The sequence below is a fragment of the Nerophis lumbriciformis genome, linkage group LG07, assembly GCF_033978685.3.
Source record: "Nerophis lumbriciformis linkage group LG07, RoL_Nlum_v2.1, whole genome shotgun sequence".
NCBI classification, from domain to species: domain Eukaryota; kingdom Metazoa; phylum Chordata; class Actinopteri; order Syngnathiformes; family Syngnathidae; genus Nerophis; species Nerophis lumbriciformis.
The window spans coordinates 26,018,129-26,037,500 of record NC_084554.2 but is presented as its reverse complement, the minus strand read 5'-3'; the positions used below and the strand labels follow the sequence as shown (position 1 = coordinate 26,037,500).

Genomic DNA, 19,372 nt, shown 5'->3' with positions numbered 1-19,372 from the left:
TCTGTAAACAAAATTACATTACATTACATTAAAAATAAGCATTTGTATACAGTCCAGACTATGTGCAGGTCTGTATATATCCGTATCGGTAATTAAGAGTTGGACAATATCGAATATCGGCAAAAAAGCCATTATCGGACATCTCTAATTTTTAGTCTACTTTATACCTGCATTATCCTTTCCATCCTTACACTTTCCATCCTTTGTAACTGAGCTACTGTGTTGAACAATTTCCCTTGTGGATCATTAAAGTTTGTCTAAGTCTTAGTCTAAGAATGATATAGTTCAGCCCCTGGTCCTCAGTTTTCTGGAAATGTGGCCCCCAAAACAATTTAGTCTAATATGTCTGCCTTAAGAGCTGTGCTGGACAAGGGGTTGACAGGGCTTGTAGCTCACTGGCTCATGCTAGTAGGGATGTGTAGTCAAAAAAGTACCATTGATTGTCACACACACACACACACACACACACACACACACACACACACACACTAGGTGTGGTGAAATGTGTCCTCTGCATTTGACCCATCCCCTTGTTCACCCCCTGGGAGGTGAGGGGAGCAGTGGGCAGCAGCGGTGCCGCGCCCGTTAATCAATTTTGGTGTTTTAACCCCCAATTCCAACCCTTGAAGCGGTCTTCGGGCACGACCATTGTTGCAGAGGCACAGAATGGCTTTGCATCATTTTATCCTGCAGATGTTTTCATGAGACATTTCAGTGCAGAATCTGACCGTTTGGCCTTCAGACGGTCAGTTGTGACTTGAACATCCCCCAGAAAAACAAGCTGAAATGACGCGCTCGGTGAAACAGCTCACTATTTGTCCACTCCAGTCCATTCCGGCTCGACCCGCCAAGAACAACGGGGTCATTTTTTGCACTCTTGAACGTCCCTCCCATCCGTCGCTCTGCAGTTGTGGTCTCGCTTGGCAGCCGTTTGCAATAACCCAGCCCGCATGCGGAACATATCTCATATCAGGTCTTGCAAGGAAGCTTGGTTTAGCAACAAGCACATCTTTCACTGGTACGTCAGGAAAGTGCACAAAGGGCTTAACTCGGAAAGGAAATTAAACACATTTAGTCATTTTCCCTTTTCTCAGCGGCACATGTTTCCGATTCCTCAGTGACTAAGTGCTCCAGGCTTGAAGACATTAGCGTCCTATCCTGCTCTTACTCCCTCAGTCACTCCTTCCATCAACACACCTTAAGACAGGCGGCCTATTCATGCACTACTTGTCCTCCTGTCCAGGAGATGCATTCTTTCTGTAAAAAAAAAAAAAAAAAAAAAAAGGAGTGTTAAGTGCTTCCTCAATGTGAGCCCCACTGTAATTATTAAAACAGTTTATGTGAGTTTCCAAATGTGCTTCCTGTAGTCAAATTAAGTGCACGAGTGCATGTGCAAAGAACATAAACGTGGATTTTTCCCAATTGTTGCCGCTCATAAAGGTTGATATCGGCGGGAGATATCTGACATGTTTGCGCAGGACCGCAGGCCACAGGCTGGCGTGGAGCGCTCGGTTTTTGCGGTGGGCTGCGTGTCTGCGTGAAGCTGGCATAGACGCAAGTTCCCCTGCATCTGGTCCTCATTAGAGGAGCCGAGAGTATAAAGCGAGGAGCAGACAGGGGCTGGGAACACTCTTATTCCAGGACTGGATCATGGGCTTTACTGCGTGGCTGTGTCTGCTGTGCCTGCAGGCGAGTCTGCTGTCTCATGCGCTCGACTGCTCGGCAGGAAGCAAGGCCGACTTGTGCGTCAACACACAGACGGCCGACGAGCAGGTAAGACGTCGTCGTCTTCTTCTAATGCGAGGAGCACTGCCTTGACCTCGTTGAACATTTCCTATAACACTGCGTGCTGTGGTCACAACTTGTTCTATCAGTATCATGTTGTCATTCACCCAAAGACAATAAATGACACTTAGAACAACTAATCTTGTAAAACAACACTGGGAAATAACAACAGGACACAACTTTACCCATCTGATATCCACTCTATATGCTTGTTTTTCAACCACTGTGCCGCGGCACACTAGTGTGCCGTGAGATACAGTCTGGTGTGCCGTGGGAGATTATCTAATTTCACCTATTTGGGTTGAAAATATTTTTTGCAAACCAGTAATTATAGTCTGCAAATGATGTGTTGTTGAGTGTCTGTGCTGTCTAGAGCTCGGCAGAGTAACCGTGTAATACTCTTCCATATCAGTAGGTGGCAGCCAGAAGCTAATTGCTTTGTAGATGTCGGAAACAGCAGGAGGCAGTGTGCAGGTAAAAAGGTATCTAATGCTTAAACCAAAAATAAACAAAAGGTGAGTGCCCCTAAGAAAAGGCATTGAAGCTTAGGGAAGGCTATGCAGAACAAAACTAAAACTGAACTGGCTACAAAGTAAACAAAAACAGAATGCTGGACGACAGCAAAGACTTACTGTGGAGCAAAGACGGCGCCCACAATGTACATGACAATCAACAATGTCCCCACAAAGAAGGATAAAAACAATTGAAATATTCTTGACTGCTAAAACAAAGTAGATACAGGAAATATCGCTCAAAAGGAAGACATGAAACTGCTACTGGAAAATACCAAAAAAAGAGAAAAAGCCACCAAAATAGGAGCGCAAGACAAGAACTAAAGCACTACACACAGGAAAATAGCAATAAACTCCAAATAGGTCAGGGCGTGATGTGACAGGTGGTGACAGTACACCTACTTTGAGACAAGAGCTGTAGTGATGCATGCTTGGTTATGGTTTAAATTCATATACAACACTTGCGACAACGACTTTTTACTGTCAACTGAGTTTCGTTTTTTAAAAATGTGCCTGTAAAATTGCTTAATGACTACAGGGGATTTTTCTTACATTTTTTCAATAATAGTAATAATATTTTTTTAAGTTTTAACCTTCATCCCTTCTGAAGGAATATTTCAATCTTTGGAGTGAATAAGGCTATATTTGTAAATTTTTTTGCCAAACTTTTTCTACCAAGAGAAGTCAAAGGATGCTGGGCTGCTGTTTAACTGAAGGGAAACTGCATTTTGGGGGGAATTTTGCCTATCGTTCACAATCATTATGAGGGACAAGAACACACGCCTTTTTTATTTTTTTTATTTTAAAGATGATAAAAAACGCTTGGAAAATGCAGCTAATAGGAGTCACCATTGTAGCCTTCAAAGCCCTCTAAAACAACTTCAAACCCCTCCATCAATGTTTTGTATACACACTGCAAGTATTTATATAATGTAGTAACAAACATGTTCATAACAATATGTAATTTGTTCAATATTTACCGTGCTGTCCGCCTTGGTACGCATATACAGTATGTGTCCTCTTTTTGGGATTTCAGAATATGGTCAGCCTAGTTAGCATACGCTACAAAAAAGAGTTCTTCACTGTTCACTTACAATAACAATGTCACTACAGTTTGGTTATTAAACAGGTTACGGAACGTAAATTAAGTATTGTTGACGGTTGTTGAATGCATTTTTAAAGTGATTTAGAGGTAGAATTGATTGCTCCCATTAGCTGCATTGCTAGCCACTGAGAACAAGACAATTTTTGTATGTTAGAAAGCGGAAAAAATAAAACTTTTGTCTTGTCTCCATTAATGATTTTGAACCATAGGCACAATTAGGGGAAAAAAAGTGCTGCTCCCCTTTTAACAATAGTTATAAAATGGCAAAAAGCCATTAAACTTTTTTCTCATTACGTTTCATATTCTCCGTTGCCACATAACCTTTTGGCCTGTATTTTATGTTATCTTATGTCGCAGACATAAAAACATTATTTTAAATCTTTTAAATGTTTTATAATTTTTTTTTTAATTATAATAAAAAACTTATACAAAAAATACTATGATTGATATTACAGTAAATATATACATATAAATAAAAATAAAATTATACATTTACAAAATTGTAACAGATAATAAGTCAAAATGATGATTGCAGGACAAAAAGTTGGATAATATTTATTTTTTTAACAAAATGAGAAGAAAAAAAACGGCCCCCGAGCTTCGTTTGACTTATTATGCCGCCCTTGGTGGAAAAAATGTGGACACCCTGGTAGTATTTCGGGATGTGAATCTTATAACAACTTACGATTGATACTGTCGGGGTGATAATTCGATTCTTTAGTCAAACCCATTCCTACAATATTTTATTCTGTAAAAAAAAAATAATAATAATAATAATAAAAGCTTTTCAAAACGTGTTACAGGTTAAAAAAGCTCCTCTACCTGCAGTCTAAAAAAAATTTTTTTTGAAAAGTCATTCTAAAAAAACAATGTTTTAATCGATTCTTCAAAATTATGAATCAATTCAGATTTGGAATGAATAAGAATTGCAATTCGGATCTGAATCAACTTTTTCCTATACCACTATATAATGCATCTAATACTCTATAGAAGTGTTTCCCAAACTGTGGTACTTGGTACGCGTGCTTCATCTAGTGGTACGCCAAAGAATCACTTGAATAAAGTACAGTGTTTCATTTTCCTATTTTCAAACACAGTGTTACTGTTCAAACTGTGTGTAATGTCACAGTGGCCAAAAATTTTAAAGATACTATATAAACCTCTGCCTTGTTTTTAATGAATACTTACGCATACTACGCTAAAGTACTTTAATGTCGGTCATTAGTGGCATTTGGAGAGCCAAGTGTTTCCTGAGGTGGTATACCAAGTTTGAGAACCACTGCTCTACAGTATTTAACTACTAAATGTTTCCATTAATTTAATAAAGTATAATAAGTACCATATGTACTTCAATTAGGGTCTAATGCTCATGGAATATATGGAAAAAAGTATTGAGACGCACGTTTTTAATCAGAGGATGGGCATAAAGGCATTGGAGCATGAGTATGGTGAGAAACATGAGAACCATATTATCTGTAAAAACTATGCATTACAGTATTTTTATCTGTTGTGTGTGCTTTCAATGTGACTCCAGGAAAAGTGTGTGTGTGCGTGGGATTGTGTGCATGCTTGTGTGTGTGTGTGTGTGTGTGTGTGTGTGTGTGTGTGTGTTCCTGTATTTCTACCCTTCTTGAGACATCAACAAGGAAAATTACCTTCCATATGAGGACCGGTGAACAAGTTAGGACATAAATCATGGTCCCAATACGGAAAACCATTGCATCTAATAGAGAATGTCTCATTTGCACCCATGGTGGTGAAATCTATCAAAATTAAGGTGGTCCCAAAAAGGAGGGATTTTTCAAATTGACTGTGTCGGTTTTAAAAGTGCTCCCCTTCTGGTCAACATATGAAATAACAAGTGTGTGTGTAAAAACTTGAAGTGCTCCCCCTCTCGCCAACATATGTAATAACAAGTGTGTGTGAGAAATTGAAATGCGCCCCTTTTGGCCAAAATTAATTTAAAAAATAAAGTAAATATGTATATAGAGACATACTGTAATAACTTGAAGTAATTAATGAAGATTTAAAACCAATTACAAACAAAAAATAAAAAATGCAACTAAAAAGCAGTCTTTTTCTCACATTGTGTCGACTTTTTTCTGATAAAATTGGGAACAATTTCTCATATTCTTTCTGTTTCTGTAATATTTTCTCATACATTTTTTTTAATGTAAAATTAGTACTCTTTAATGCAAAATGGTGACATTTGTCATAAAATTTGGATTTGTATCACAATATTGCACATTTTTTTGTTCTCGTAAAATAGTGAAATGTTTTGAGTAAAATGATGACTTTTGTCATCATTTTGCCAAGCAAAATTCCAATGATTATTATAATATTGCCAAAATGTTTAATTTTTTTTCTAAAATTGTGACTTTTGTCAAGTAAAATTATGACTCTTTTCATAAAATTGCCAAAATTTTAAGCTTTTCTTGTAAAATTGCGACTGTTTGAGTAAAATTCCAACTTTTATCATAATATTGCACAAATTTTCAGTTTTCTTGTAAAATTTTGACTTGCGTTGAGTAAAATTACGACTTATTATAATACCGGTACTGTCCAAATTCGAAGTTTTTCTTGTGAAATTGTGACCTTTTTCTTCTGAAGTTCCAACAAATTTTTCACAACAAGCTTTTTTATATGTGCATAGTATGTATATATTACTAATGTTGTAAATACAAATCTTTAAATATTTCGAAAGTGTGGTCCGAAAGAGGTAGGCATTTTTCGGAGGTCTCAAGAAGGTAAAAAATACAAAAAAGTGTGTGTGTGTGTGTGTGTGTGTGTGTGTGTGTGTGTGTGTGTGTGTGTGTGTGTGTGTGTGTGTGTGTGTGTGTGTGTGTGTGTGTGTGTGTGTGTGTGTGTGTGTGTGTGTGTGTGTGTGTGTGTGTGACGACAATAGCGGTCAGGTTTGCTCCAAGATCCCAGCAGACAAAATAACCCTGAACAGCAAAGACATATAATTAGATTTTCTAACAGAAACAGCATTTCATTGTGATGGTTTTCACAGCACACCAAAAATAAACCCAGCGTGGAACAAAATAAAAATCCGTCTGTTGTTTTATGTGGCCACTGACTGTTTGACTTCAAACGTGCGGTTGCTGGTTTTGCTGTGGACGTGGTGCTTTGTCCTCATCTTGACTATATATGCATTGTACAGCTGCGGTAGTTGAAAGGACTCTCTTCCATCCGAGGAAGCTCGTACCACATTTATGTGCTTTTTCTGCAGTAAGTTCTTGGAAAGGTAATTGCAGTGTGTGCATGCTTATACGTATAACATTTAAGGCAGATGTTACTTTGCTTTAGTTGAAGTTGGCTAAGTGGCTTCCACCAAGCTTATTTGTGCGTAAAATGGAGTGAAATACAGTATTAGTCAAACGTTTGGAGACACTTTCTTATCCAGTATATGCAAATGTGTCCCAAAACTTTAGCACAAGTTCATTTGAAAATGTACTGTATTGCATTTGGAATTATTTTAGTCCATTTTTTGAGACACCCTTGTATCCTATTGAATTAAAAAAAAAGTGTATTTTGAGCATAAAAGTTAGGCAGTCTTACTCACAATGTTTGCAGCAGAAGCTCAGTTTAAATGAACTCATGTGCAAAAAAAAGCATGTTTACTTTGAGCTTTTACTGGTCCACATTTAGAAATATGCAAAGTAATATAGAACATTATTTCTAATATATGACAACCACACTTCTACAGTATACAGTAGGGAAGGGATTCATATGGCCTCATTCCTGGGTGGATCTCGCATTAGAGGAAGGCGGGGGGGTAAAATCATTTTTCCAATGCAGTTTGCTGAAAATGATGGAAAGCGCCACTCCATAAAACAACTGACGCTGTGGTCAATTGCCACACAACACATTTCAACATACTCAACACTCTGCTGCCGTCTGGCGGCTATGATGTATAGTGCACTCCCCCAATTTGTCATGTTTCATGTGTCAGGTAAACCGCGAGGAATGGGGCCATTTGAATCCCCTTCCACACTGTGGAACTGTGCAATATTGCATTTCTGTCAGTTAGTTTTCAAATGTCCGAAATGGGAACAAGTGGTTCGATTTTGGGGGTGGATCCGGATCATTTCTATCACGTTACCTTACATTTAACGTTAGGAGGTGGAACTTCACTGCGTGTATATTGCTTGAAGTCCCACCTCCATCCACAGAGATAAAGAGAGTGGATGACTGACAAGACGGTTTACTCCGTTGACACAAAGAAAACAAACAGGCCCAGACAAAAAGCCTGCCCAGTGGCCTTGTGGTTAGATCAGTAGGTTGTGAGTTCAAACCCCTGGCCGAGTCATACCAAAAACTAACAATGGGACCCATTACCTCCCTTGGGGGTTAAATCACCAAAATGATTCCCGAGCGCGGCTCACTGCTCCCCTCACCTCCCAGGGGGTGGAACAAAGGGATGGGTCAAATGCAGAGCTTAATTTCACCACACTTAGTGTGTGTGCGACTATCAGTGGTACTTTAACTTTTAACATAGCACTTTCATTAATCATTCGATTAATTACCGTATTTTTCGGACTATAAGTTGCAGGTTTTTTTTCATAGTTTGGCCGGGGGTGCGACTTATACTCAGGAGCGACTTATGTGTGAAATTATTAACACATTACCGTAAAATATCAAATATTATTTAGCTCATTCACGTAAGAGACTAGACGTATAAGATTTCATCGGATTTAGTGATTAGGAGTGACAGATTGTTTGGGTAAACGTATAGCATGTTCTATATGTTATAGTTATTTGAATGACTCTTACCATAATATGTTACGTTAACATACCAGGCACGTTCTCAGTTGGTTATTTATGCCTCATATAACGTACACTTATTCAGCCTGTTGTTCACTATTCTTTATTTATTTTGAATTGTCTTTCAAATGTCTATTCTGGGTGTTGGGTTTTATCAAATAAGTTTCCCCAAAAAATGCAACTTACCGGTATATGTTTTTTTCCTTCTTTATTATGCATTTTAGGCAGGTGCGACTTATACTCCGGTGCGACTTATACTCCGCAAAATATGGTACTTTATTCCTGATTAAACTTTTAGGAAATATCACAAATTGAAAAAAAAAAAAAGAACAATAGATTTTGAATTGATCCGGATCACCGTGTGTATTCAGGGTTTTTATAAAGGATTATTTACTAGTGTTAATACGCCTTTTGTATTAGCATACATGAATTTTTGTTTGTATTTTTCTGGGTCTACCACTGATTAATGCAAAAATAGCCTCATGTTATCATATTATAATGGGAAATGATTTGTCTTTCTGCCCCTCAGACTGGTGACCAAAGGCTGCAGAGGCCACCACCTGCATATGAAGAACAGGTACGTGCCCCCCCCCCCCCCCCCCCCCCCCCCCCCCCCCCACACACACACACACACACGGCAATTATGCCTCATGAAGATAAACAAGTGAGGAAAAGGAAACCAGGTGTAGCTTGGTTGAATCTTCCATTCACCGTGAAATGCAAATCACCTACAGTACATGGCGTCTGTCAGCGGTATCAAGATTGTATTAGTGATACATGTTGTAATAAAGCTATGGTGGCGTGACCATGGAAACATAGTCGAGCCCAGATGAGCAATCTGGCTTCCCGGCAACTAGGAACTAGAAGCGGAATGACTTGATGCATGTTCCAATCATATGTCAACGCTCAATAGCCAAATGCTGCAATGCCACGAAAAACGGGCACAATTAAATAAAACGCCCCAAGGTTAATCCTGTATGCCAGACTGACTTGAATTTTCTCACACATCTCAATGGGCTCTACAAAAACACCCGCCATTAAGTTTGGTACACACATTTTTAAGGGACTTCCAAAGCATTTTGAGCACAACACGTACATTAGGTGGCACCACAAATGTATGAAGGAAAAAAAAAAGACTAATGGGGAGGAAAATAGTTTCGAAACAAACCTGTGTCCTGTGTTAAAGGGGGTTGCATTTTGTCCCGTATTACCGAGGGAATCCGAAATAGTTTGTAAAATGACTTAATGACTACCAAGGATTTTGTCAATAATAATAATATTTTTTTAAGTTTTAACCTTCATCCCTATTGAAGGAATAGTTCAATCATTGGATTGAATATGGCTATATTTGTGTATTTTGTCCTTTAATGAACAAAAGACAGCTACCATGACCACCCCCGAACTGTGAACCATCACTGTAGACACTTTTCACCTTTGATCACTAAAGACACTTTAACTGCTGCTGTGACCAAATGTCACCTTCCTATTTAAACTGTTGACTGTCAATCAGAATGTGCAATAATCTTATGTTACTTACTGTGCCTTGTATATACATTTTTATTTTTTATTTTTAGCTAAGTACCGTGTGACTTGTTGAAGGGTGGCCTAGCAAGGTAATATTTTCATTGTACGGCAAACTGTCTGTTTAACTGTGCATATGACAATAAACAATCTTAAATCTTGAATTAATATCCATGTTTGAAACTACAACCTATTAAATGATGGCATATATGATTTATTAGGGAACAATAGTCATGCAAAATGTCATAAATCCAATTATTATTTATTAAGGCTAATTGGTTCCAGACCTGACTGTGAAACACATTTTCACAAAGTAGGATTAATAATAATAAATCGAACATTGTCATAGAGCATTAAAAACTTTCAATGACCTGCTAAATATGTTTTAGAGCCCTCTAAACATAATATAACATCCATATAGTCACCTTTACACTGGTTTCTGTGACGATCGGGGTGCATGATGATGCGGGGTTGTTCTCCCAGGAATGCAGACGGGCTTCGGACACAGCGTGCAGGTAGGAAATGATTTATTAAAGAACTAAATCATACGGGAACAAACAAAAACGGGCTCATAGCACTTAAGGCAAAACCAAAGGGACTAGCGTGGGAGCTAGCAAGCAAAGAGTCTAGCGTGTAAGCTCGCAGGTATACAAAATAGTCGTTACATAAAGCAAACTAGGAAGCCAGACCGAGTGAGGCCAGGGCAAAGACTAAATAGCCCTCTGATTAGTGCCCGGACAACAGGTGAGCGTCCCAAACACTAACCAGAGGCAGGTGTGTGCAATCTGCCGTCATGGCAACTGAAACAAACAAAATCAAGAGGTGCTGAAAACACAAGTGACTAAACAACGTAAACAAACTATGATCCGGGCAGCGGATCATAACAGTTTCAGCCAATATAGTAGCCTTGAGTGTGTTTTACTGTAGATTACAGTATTCACCGGTAGCCCAGAGAATCGTCCAAGTGTCATTGCTATCCAAGGCAGTCACCCGGCCACTACAACACAGCCATAACGTCAAAATACTTCATCACATCCTGCGTAATTCCTCTAAGAACTGGGCTTTAATGTGCTGAATCCACGGATGTAAGTTGTTCTGCTAGAGTTTGGTCAACTTGACAGTCGCAGATATGACTATTTGCAGTCTTGTTATCATTCTGGGTTGTTAGCATTGCGTGTCCCGCCTTGTCATTACACATCGCTCATGCCAAAGGCTGACAAATGTCATGTAGAGACGATGATGTCGAAAGTGCATCAACAGAGTTAATTTCCACTTAACATTGCACGGAGAAGCTGCTGATAGCTGATAGCAGTCTTGTTCGTACTGGTCCGTCTTGCGTCTAGTCTTTAACATCGCTCGCGGTAAAGTCTCACCGACGTGGCGGTGTGTTATTGATGAGGCAGGGGTTGAAGATGCAGTCCATCAAAAAGTCACGGTGCAGATAGAGTCACGTTGTTATTGTCAGCATTGTTCACCCTTAACCCGAAAACCAAAGTCCTGCTAGGTCAGGGGTCGGCAACCCAAAATGTTGAAAGAGCCATATTGAACCAAAAATACAAAAACAAATCTATCTGGAGCCGCAAAAAAATAAAAGCCATATTACATACAGATAGTGTGTCATGAGATATAAATTGAATTAAGAGGACTTAAAGGAAACTAAATGACCTCAAATATAGCTACAAATGAGGCATAATGATGCAATATGTACATATAGCTAGCCTAAATAGCATGTTAGCATCGATTAGCTTGCAGTCATGCAGTGACCAAATATGTCTGATTAGCACTCCACACAAGTCAATAACATCAACAAAACTCACCTTTCATGCACAACCTTAAAGGTTTGGTGGACAAAATGAGATAGAAAAAGAAGTGGCATAAAACACGTCCTAGAAAGTCGGAGAAAGTTATACATGTAAACAAACTACGGTGAGTTCAAGGACCGCCAAAATTAGTAGGACAAAACGGCACTCGCCAAATACTCGAATCAGTGAAGCATGTTTAATATAAACAGTGTGCTTTATAACAATTAGGGAGGTTTGTGTCATGTTTGTCCTCCCACAGGAACCATATTAAAACAAAAAATATATTTTCCCCCTTCATCTTTTTCCATTTTTCATACATTTTTGAAAAAGCTCCAGAGAGCCACTAGGGCGGCGCTAAAGAGCCGCATGCGGCTCTAGAGCCGCGGGTTGCCGACCCCTGTGCTAGGTGAATATCTTTATCGATCGCCACAACATAATAAAAGAAACATAAGACACATACTGCAGTGTAATTAGGGTTGCGACAATTAATGGATTAAATTGATTAATTAGATCAATTTAGCAATCACTTACTGAGTCTAACTAATAACATGTATTTATCTAAGTGCCCAGAGCTTTGAATAAGCAGACATAGTTTCTGCAAGACCTCGAGAGCACCCTTTTTTGCGGGGGGCTTTTTAATTTTTATTAATGCACAGAAGTTTAAAGTAGGGAAGTCCGATAATGGCTTTTTGCCGATATCCGAAATTCCGATATTGTCCAACTCTTTAATTACCAATACCGATATCAACTGATATATGCAGTCGTGGAATTTACACATTATTATGCCTAATTTGGACAACCAGGTATGGTGAAGATAAGATACTTTTTTTTTTTAATTAATAAAATAAAATAAGATAAATAAATTAAAAACATTTTCTTGAATGAAAAATAAAGTAAAACAATATAAAAATAGTTACATAGAAACTAGTAATTAATGAAAATGAGTAAAATTAACTGTTAAAGGTTAGTACTATTAGTGGACCAGCAGCACACACAATCATGTGTGCTTACGGACTGTATCCCTTGCAGACTGTATTGATATATATTGATATATAATGTAGGAAGCAGAATATTAATAACGGAAAGAAACAACCCTTTTGTGTGAATGAGTGTAAATGGGGGAGGGAGTTTTTTTGGGTTGGTGCACTAATTGTAAGTGTATCTTGTGTTTTTTATGTTGATTTAATAAAAAAAATAAAAAATAAAAAAATAAAAAAAACGATACCGATAATTTCCGATATTACATTTTACCGCATACCGATATTATCAAACATCTCTAGTTTAAAGTACAACTTCAATGTTGATGATGTGCATTTATTATTTAAAAAAAAAAGATTGAAGGTTATGGCAAGCAAAAAAAAAAGTTTTTGAATCATTTTCTCTAAAATACGCATTGAGGCTATGAAGTGTGTTTTATCCAATTACTCGATTCCTAAAATAATCGATAGCTGAATGCAGCCCTCACTGTAATATATATACGACATAAATAAGAAATAATGGGACTGTTTGCAACATTCACACAGATGCCTAGAGACCACTAACTTTCCAATGTATTTCACACAGTACATCCCACCCTCTTAGATCATCTAAGACAGGGGTGTCAAACGTACGGCCCGAGGGCCGGATCAGGCCCGAGAACAGGTTTTATCCGGCCCTCGGGATGAGTTTGCTAAGTAAATAAAATTAACCTGAAATTTTTGAATGAAAGAAACAGCTGTTCTAAATGCGTCCACTGGATGTTGCAATAGCAATTCTTTGTATCTTTGTAGATGATGCTACATATGTACAAAATAAACCACAGGATGTTAGTACATCAGGCGAGGAAAATTATCAAACTACATAAATAACATACTGTAATTTTATTTTGATATCATTTTTTGGTAACACTTTAGTATGGTGAACATATTCTAAGTGACAAATACTTAATTTAGAGTTATTTGGACACTAGGGGAACGTAAGGGTTAGGATTAGGGTTACTAATAAGCAATAATTCTGAGGTTATTGAGGGAAGACTCTTAGTTAATGGCTTACTGGTTGTATAATAAGGCCATGCAGAATAAGGCATTAATAAGTACTTAATAATGACTAATTAAGAGCCAATATGTTACTAATTTGCATGTTAATAAGCAACTAATTAATGGTGAATATGTTCCCCATACTAAAGTGTTACCATTTTTTTTCATCCTGATAGATTGAAAATTAACACCAATGAGTTGACTGATGAACATTATCACATCATTTATTCAGAAAATATAAATGACAAATAAAGAGAGAATAAACCCAACAACATTATGATTTGTACATTTCCAGAATGTGCTTGTTCTATTTTTCAATCTGAAGTTGTCTTCATTTTTAAGTTATTGTGCTGTGATTTTACCAGTACGGCCCACTTGGAAGTAGATTTTTCTCCATGTGGCCCCCGATCTAAAATGAGTTTGACACCCCTGATTTAGGACGCAACGACGTAAATACGTACGTACATAACACATGCACGCACATTGGCTTTGGATGTTGTTATCTAATGATAACGATTTGGATAGTTAGCGTTAGCCGTCATTGAATGTATATTCTATCATAACAACAACATGACTGCGAATTGTTCGTTGCCTAAATTGGACTGTTTTAGTATGTCTGCACGGGCTCCATGCGTATTCGTGTTGACGAGGCAGGGCGAGCGACCGCTGTAAAAAAAACGGTAAATATTTTTATTACATAACCTTAGTAATCATAAAAAAATATATAGACAGTTTTAAAACAAATGTGTTCTGTTAAACCACCAATGTTTAACGATGCACAGGAGTGAAGGGAGTCACATGGCTCTATATATCTCACGTGAGACAAAGAGGGTGTGGTTTATCATTTTGCAGTGCAGTCTGCTGAAAATGATGGAAAGCGCTGCTCTACATAGCAACTGACGCTGTGGTCAACAAAACACATTTTAAGATACCTAACAATCTACTGCCATCTGGCGGTTAAAAAGTATTGTGCACCGCCCAATGTGTCACGTTCCATGTGTTAGGTAAACCTTCCTACTGTAGTTAAAGACCTACTGAAACCCACTACTACCGACCACACAGTCTGATAGTTTATATATCAATGATGAAATCTTAACATTGCAACACATGCCAATACGGCCGGGTTAGCTTACTAAAGTGCAATTTTAAATTTCGCGCAAAATATCCTGCTGAAAACGTCTCGGTATGATGACGCCTGCGCGTGACGTCACGGATTGTAGAGGACATTTTGGGACAGCATGGTGGCCAGCTATTAAGTCGTCTGTTTTCATCGCAAAATTCCACAGTATTCTGGACATCTGTGTTGGTGAATCTTTTGCAATTTGTTCAATGAACAATGGAGACAGCAAAGAAAAAAGCTGTAGGTGGGAAGCGGTGTATTGTGGGCGGCTGCAGCAACACAAACACAGCCGGTGTTTCATTGTTTACATTCCCGAAAGATGACAGTCAAGCTTTACCATTGGCCTGTGGAGAACTGGGACAACAGAGACTCTTACCAGGAGGACTTTGAGTTGGATGCGCAGACGCGGTACCGTGAGTTCGCATGCAGCTGCGGCTTCCAAACATTTGATCGCTTGCCCGTACGTGCGTGCCGCTATGTGCATGTCACGTACGTACCTTTGGGGACTTTGGGGAAATATATGTGCTGTATGAACTTTGGGGAGGTGAACGGTACTTTGGGCTGCGGGATTGAGTGTGTTGTGCAGGTGTTTGAGTTGTATTAGCGGGTTATATGGACGGGAGGGGGGAGGTGTTTGTTATGCGGGATTAATTTGTGGCATATTAAATATAAGCCTGGTTGTGTTGTGGCTAATAGAGTATATATATGTCTTGTGTTTATTTACTGTTTTAGTCATTCCCAGCTGAATATCAGGTCCCACCCGCCTCTCACAGCATCTTCCCTATCTGAATCGCTCCCACTGCCCTCTAGTCCTTCACTCTCACTTCCCTCATCCACGAATCTTTCATCCTCGCTCAAATTAATGGGGAAATCGTCGCTTTCTCGGTCCGAATCGCTCTCGCTGCTGGTGGCCATGATTGTAAACAATGTGCAGATGTGAGGAGCTCCACAACCTGTGACGTCACGCGCATATCGTCTCCTACTTCCGGTACAGGCAAGGCTTTTTTATCAGCGACCAAAAGTTGCGAACTTTATCGTTCTCTACTAAATCCTTTCAGCAAAAATATGGCAATATCGCGAAATGATCAAGTATCACACATAGAATGAACCTGCTATCCCGGTTTAAATAAGAAAATCGCATTTCAGCAGGCCTTTAAGCCGCAATATTTGAAGCGTGATGTGGCGAGGAACGATTAAATCGGAACATGGTCTCCGTGTTATACGCATGCACAGTAACAGTATCCCTTATTTTGTTTCCAGGGAGTCTGCAACACGACCCATGGTGTACTTATCTAAGTTTTGAGCACGCTGCCTACCTTTTTGCGCATATTGCTCACAAAATGAATTACTGACAAAGTCAAGAGCCTGCGCCATAATGTAATAAATTTCAATTTCAGATTGGAAACCTGTTGCCTCTTGTGCTGACAGCCCATTTGTTAGGGCACACAGGCAGGATCAATATCATGTCCTGTTTACGTGCAGATCAATGGCAAAGGCAGGGAAGGGTTTTTATGAGAATTTGACTCCATGTATAGGTGGACTGCTAACAAAAGAGAGGAAACGGGACCTATATTAACGTGGGTGTGGATTCTGTAGATTTTCCTCAGGCGCAAGAGACAATCGGAGCGGAGAGGCCACGCCCACTTGAGCCACTCCAGCCTCCCGGGGGTCATCCATGTTAGAGGCTTCCCAAAAGCTCTCATCCAGGTAATGGCCGTGCACATTTAAGGATGTACATGAAGAAGTCCATGTGTCTGATTGTCAACCCCTTCACCAGGCTGACAGGTCCAGGCGACACTTGGCTCAAGCAGGCAATAAGAAAAAGAGCAAGCGTAAATCCCGCGTCGGCTCCTTTTCCCTCCTTAGCAACGATAAGAAATCCAACCCCCTACAGGTGAGTCTCCATGGCAACCCCCTGAGCAGACAAACAGCTGGGGCAAAGAGCTTAGATCAATGTCCAGCATGCAGGCACTGATCACACACACAAAGCTCCTGAATTGTAATATCGAGACTGAATATTAAAGCAGGCTGTCCTCCTGCAGGTGATCAGGGCCAGAAGACAGGTGAAGAACAAGACGCCCAAATAGGGCCACGTCCAGTCCATCTGGGGCTTTCTCTGTGCTGGTGAGTCATTGTACCCTCACACACACACACACACACACACACACACACACACACACACAGACAGACAGACAGACAGACAGACAGACAGACAGACAGAATTTTGGCAGTATTATAATAAGTCGTCATTTTACTCAGCGCAAGTCAAAATTTAACATTTGTGCGATATTATGATCAAATTTGGAATTTTGCAGTCGCAGTTTTACAAAAAATGCTTAAAATTTTGGCGATTTTATGAAAAGCATCGTAATTTTACTCAACAAAAGTCACAATTTTACAAGAGAACTTTCAAATTTTGGCAATATAATAATAATCGGGATTTCACATTTGGCAAAATTATGACAAAAGTCATCATTTTACTCAAAAAATGTCACTATTTTAGAAGAACAAAAAAAAAAAAAGGTGACAAAAGTCAGAATTTTATATGACACGTCACCATTTTGTATTAAAAAGTAATCATTTTACATGAAAAAAGTAATCATTTTACGAGAAAATATTGCAATATCACAGAAACAGAAAGAATATGAGAAATTGTTCCCAATTTTATGAGAAAAAAGTCGACACATTGTGAGAAAAAGACCGCTTTTAGTGAATTATTTTATTTATTTATTTTTAGTTTGTAATTGCTTTTTTATCGTCATTATTTACTTCAAGTTATTACAGTATGTCTCTATATACATTTGCATTTATTTATTTTTATTAATTTTGGCCAAACGGGGCCGCATTTCAATTTCTAACACACACTTGTTATTACATATGTCGGCCAGAGGGGGAGCACTTTTAAAACCGACAGTCAATTTGAAAAATCCCTCCTTTTTGGGACCACCCTAATTTTGATAGATTTCACCACCAGGGGTGCAAATGAGACATTCTCTATGAGATGTGATGGTTTTCCGTATTGGGACCATGATTTATGTCCTAACTTGTTCACCGGTCCTCATATGGAAAGTACTTTTCCTTGTTGATGTCTCAAGAAGGGTAGAAATACAAGAACACAAACACACATTCTTGTATTGTTACTTTCTTGAGACTTCTGAAAAATGCCTACCTTTTTAAGACCACCCTTTCTAGATATATAATGTTTTGTATTTACAACATTAATGCAAATATAAAAAAGGTTGTTGTGAAAAATGAGTTGGAATTTCACAAGAAAAACTTAGAGTTTTGGCAGTATTATAATAAGTCATTTTACTCGACAAAAGTCACAATTTTAAGAAAACTTAAACATTTTGGCAATATTATAATAATCAGAATTTTACTTGGCAAAATTATGACAAAAGTCATAATTTTACTCAAAAAATTTCACTATTTTACAACAACAACAAAATTGGCAATATTGTGATAAAAGTCTGAATTTTATATGACACATGTTACTATTTTGCATTAAAAAGTAATCATTTTACATAAAAAAGGTAATCCTTTTACGAGAAAATAATGCAACATTACAGAAACAGGAAAAATATGAGAAATTGTTCCCAATTTTACTAGAAAAAAGTCGACACATTGTAAAAAAATGACTGCTTTTAGTTCATTTATTTTTCAGGGAATTTTTTGTTTGTAATTGGTTTTTAATCTTCATTATTTACTTCAAGTTATTACAGTATGTCTCTATATACATATTTTTGTTTTATTTTTTTCGCCAAAGGGGTCGCCTTTCAATTTTTACTAACACTTAATAACACTTGTTATTACATATGTTGGCCAGAGGGGGAGCACTTTTAAAACCCATCCATCCATCCATTTTCTACCGCTTATTCCCTTTGGGGTCGCGGGGGGCGCTGGAGCCTATCTCAGCTACAATCCGACACAGTCAATTTGAAAAATCACTCCTTTTTGGGACCACCCTAATTTTGATAGATTTCACCACCATGGGTGCAAATCAGACATTCTCTATTAGATGCAATGGTTTGCCGTAATTGGGACCATGATTTATGTCCTAACTTGTTCACCGGTCCTCATATGGAAGGTACTTTTCCTTGTTGACGTCTCAAGAAGGGTAGAAATACAAGAACACACACACACACACACACACACACACACACAAGGCCATCAAACATTATTTTTAACGTGTGTTTTCTTTCTAGGGAGAACCGCAGAATGACAGACAACAATAAGAAGCCTAAAGAACACAAAAAGACTTGTTATTTTGTGTCTGCCACTGTAAAATAATCTATTATTAGTCTGTCAGCAAGTATATGCAAAGGTTCTAACTTGTAGGTGCCTGCATTTTACAGGAAGCCAAATGGCATTCATTATTGTTGTATTTTATCAGATATTGAGGGGTATATTTTTGCAGAAATGTTTTGTTATTGTATGATTTCAATTAAAGTTTGAATGAGACTTCTTGGTACTTCTTGCTTTCCAACGTTCATAACATTGAGCCATGTTATTCTTCCCTGGAATGACGCTTTACTTGTTCGATGAAGACAAGGGACTAAGGATTGTCATAGTCAAATCTGATTTGTTAGATTCAGCCCAGTCGAATCTATGGCGTATTTTTTAAAGAGCACAGCTAATAGGGATCCCCACAAACAAAGAGATTGGGATTCTATACATTGGTCACTTACAGTAAGTGTCAGTAACAATACATGGATGTACACATAGCCGCTACAGGAAGTAGAGAA

At 38.4% G+C, this 19,372-nt stretch overlaps 2 protein-coding genes across 2 annotated transcripts in view; one reads left to right on the top strand and one right to left on the bottom strand.

Annotated features, from left to right (window-relative positions):
- The window catches only part of myripb (myosin VIIA and Rab interacting protein b), a 387,218-nt gene extending 376,999 nt beyond the window's left edge, over positions 1-10,219 (bottom strand). The window contains exon 1 of the mRNA XM_061965577.2: positions 10,116-10,219. The gene's annotated coding sequence lies outside the window, so the exon portion shown is untranslated. The remainder of the gene's footprint in view (positions 1-10,115) is intronic.
- On the top strand, positions 1,564-19,082 carry LOC133609719 (uncharacterized). Its single transcript, XM_061965582.1, has 6 exons — positions 1,564-1,773; positions 8,699-8,746; positions 16,224-16,334; positions 16,405-16,521; positions 16,670-16,751; positions 18,833-19,082. The coding sequence occupies exons 1-5, from the start codon at positions 1,651-1,653 to the stop codon at positions 16,712-16,714; spliced, it is 444 nt and encodes a 147-aa protein (XP_061821566.1). The 5' UTR covers positions 1,564-1,650; the 3' UTR covers positions 16,715-16,751; positions 18,833-19,082.
- The last annotated feature ends 290 nt before the right edge of the window (positions 19,083-19,372 follow it).

What these genes read in the sequence shown, in the direction of transcription:
- LOC133609719 (XM_061965582.1), top strand. Translation starts at nt 1,651, where the DNA reads ATGGGCTTTACTGCGTGGCTGTGTCTGCTGTGCCTGCAGGCGAGTCTG. An exon ending in CACAGACGGCCGACGAGCAG is followed by an intron (nt 1,774 to 8,698) that starts GTAAGACGTCGT and finishes TCTGCCCCTCAG; the next exon opens with ACTGGTGACCAAAGGCTGCA. An exon ending in CACCTGCATATGAAGAACAG is followed by an intron (nt 8,747 to 16,223) that starts GTACGTGCCCCC and finishes TGGATTCTGTAG; the next exon opens with ATTTTCCTCAGGCGCAAGAG.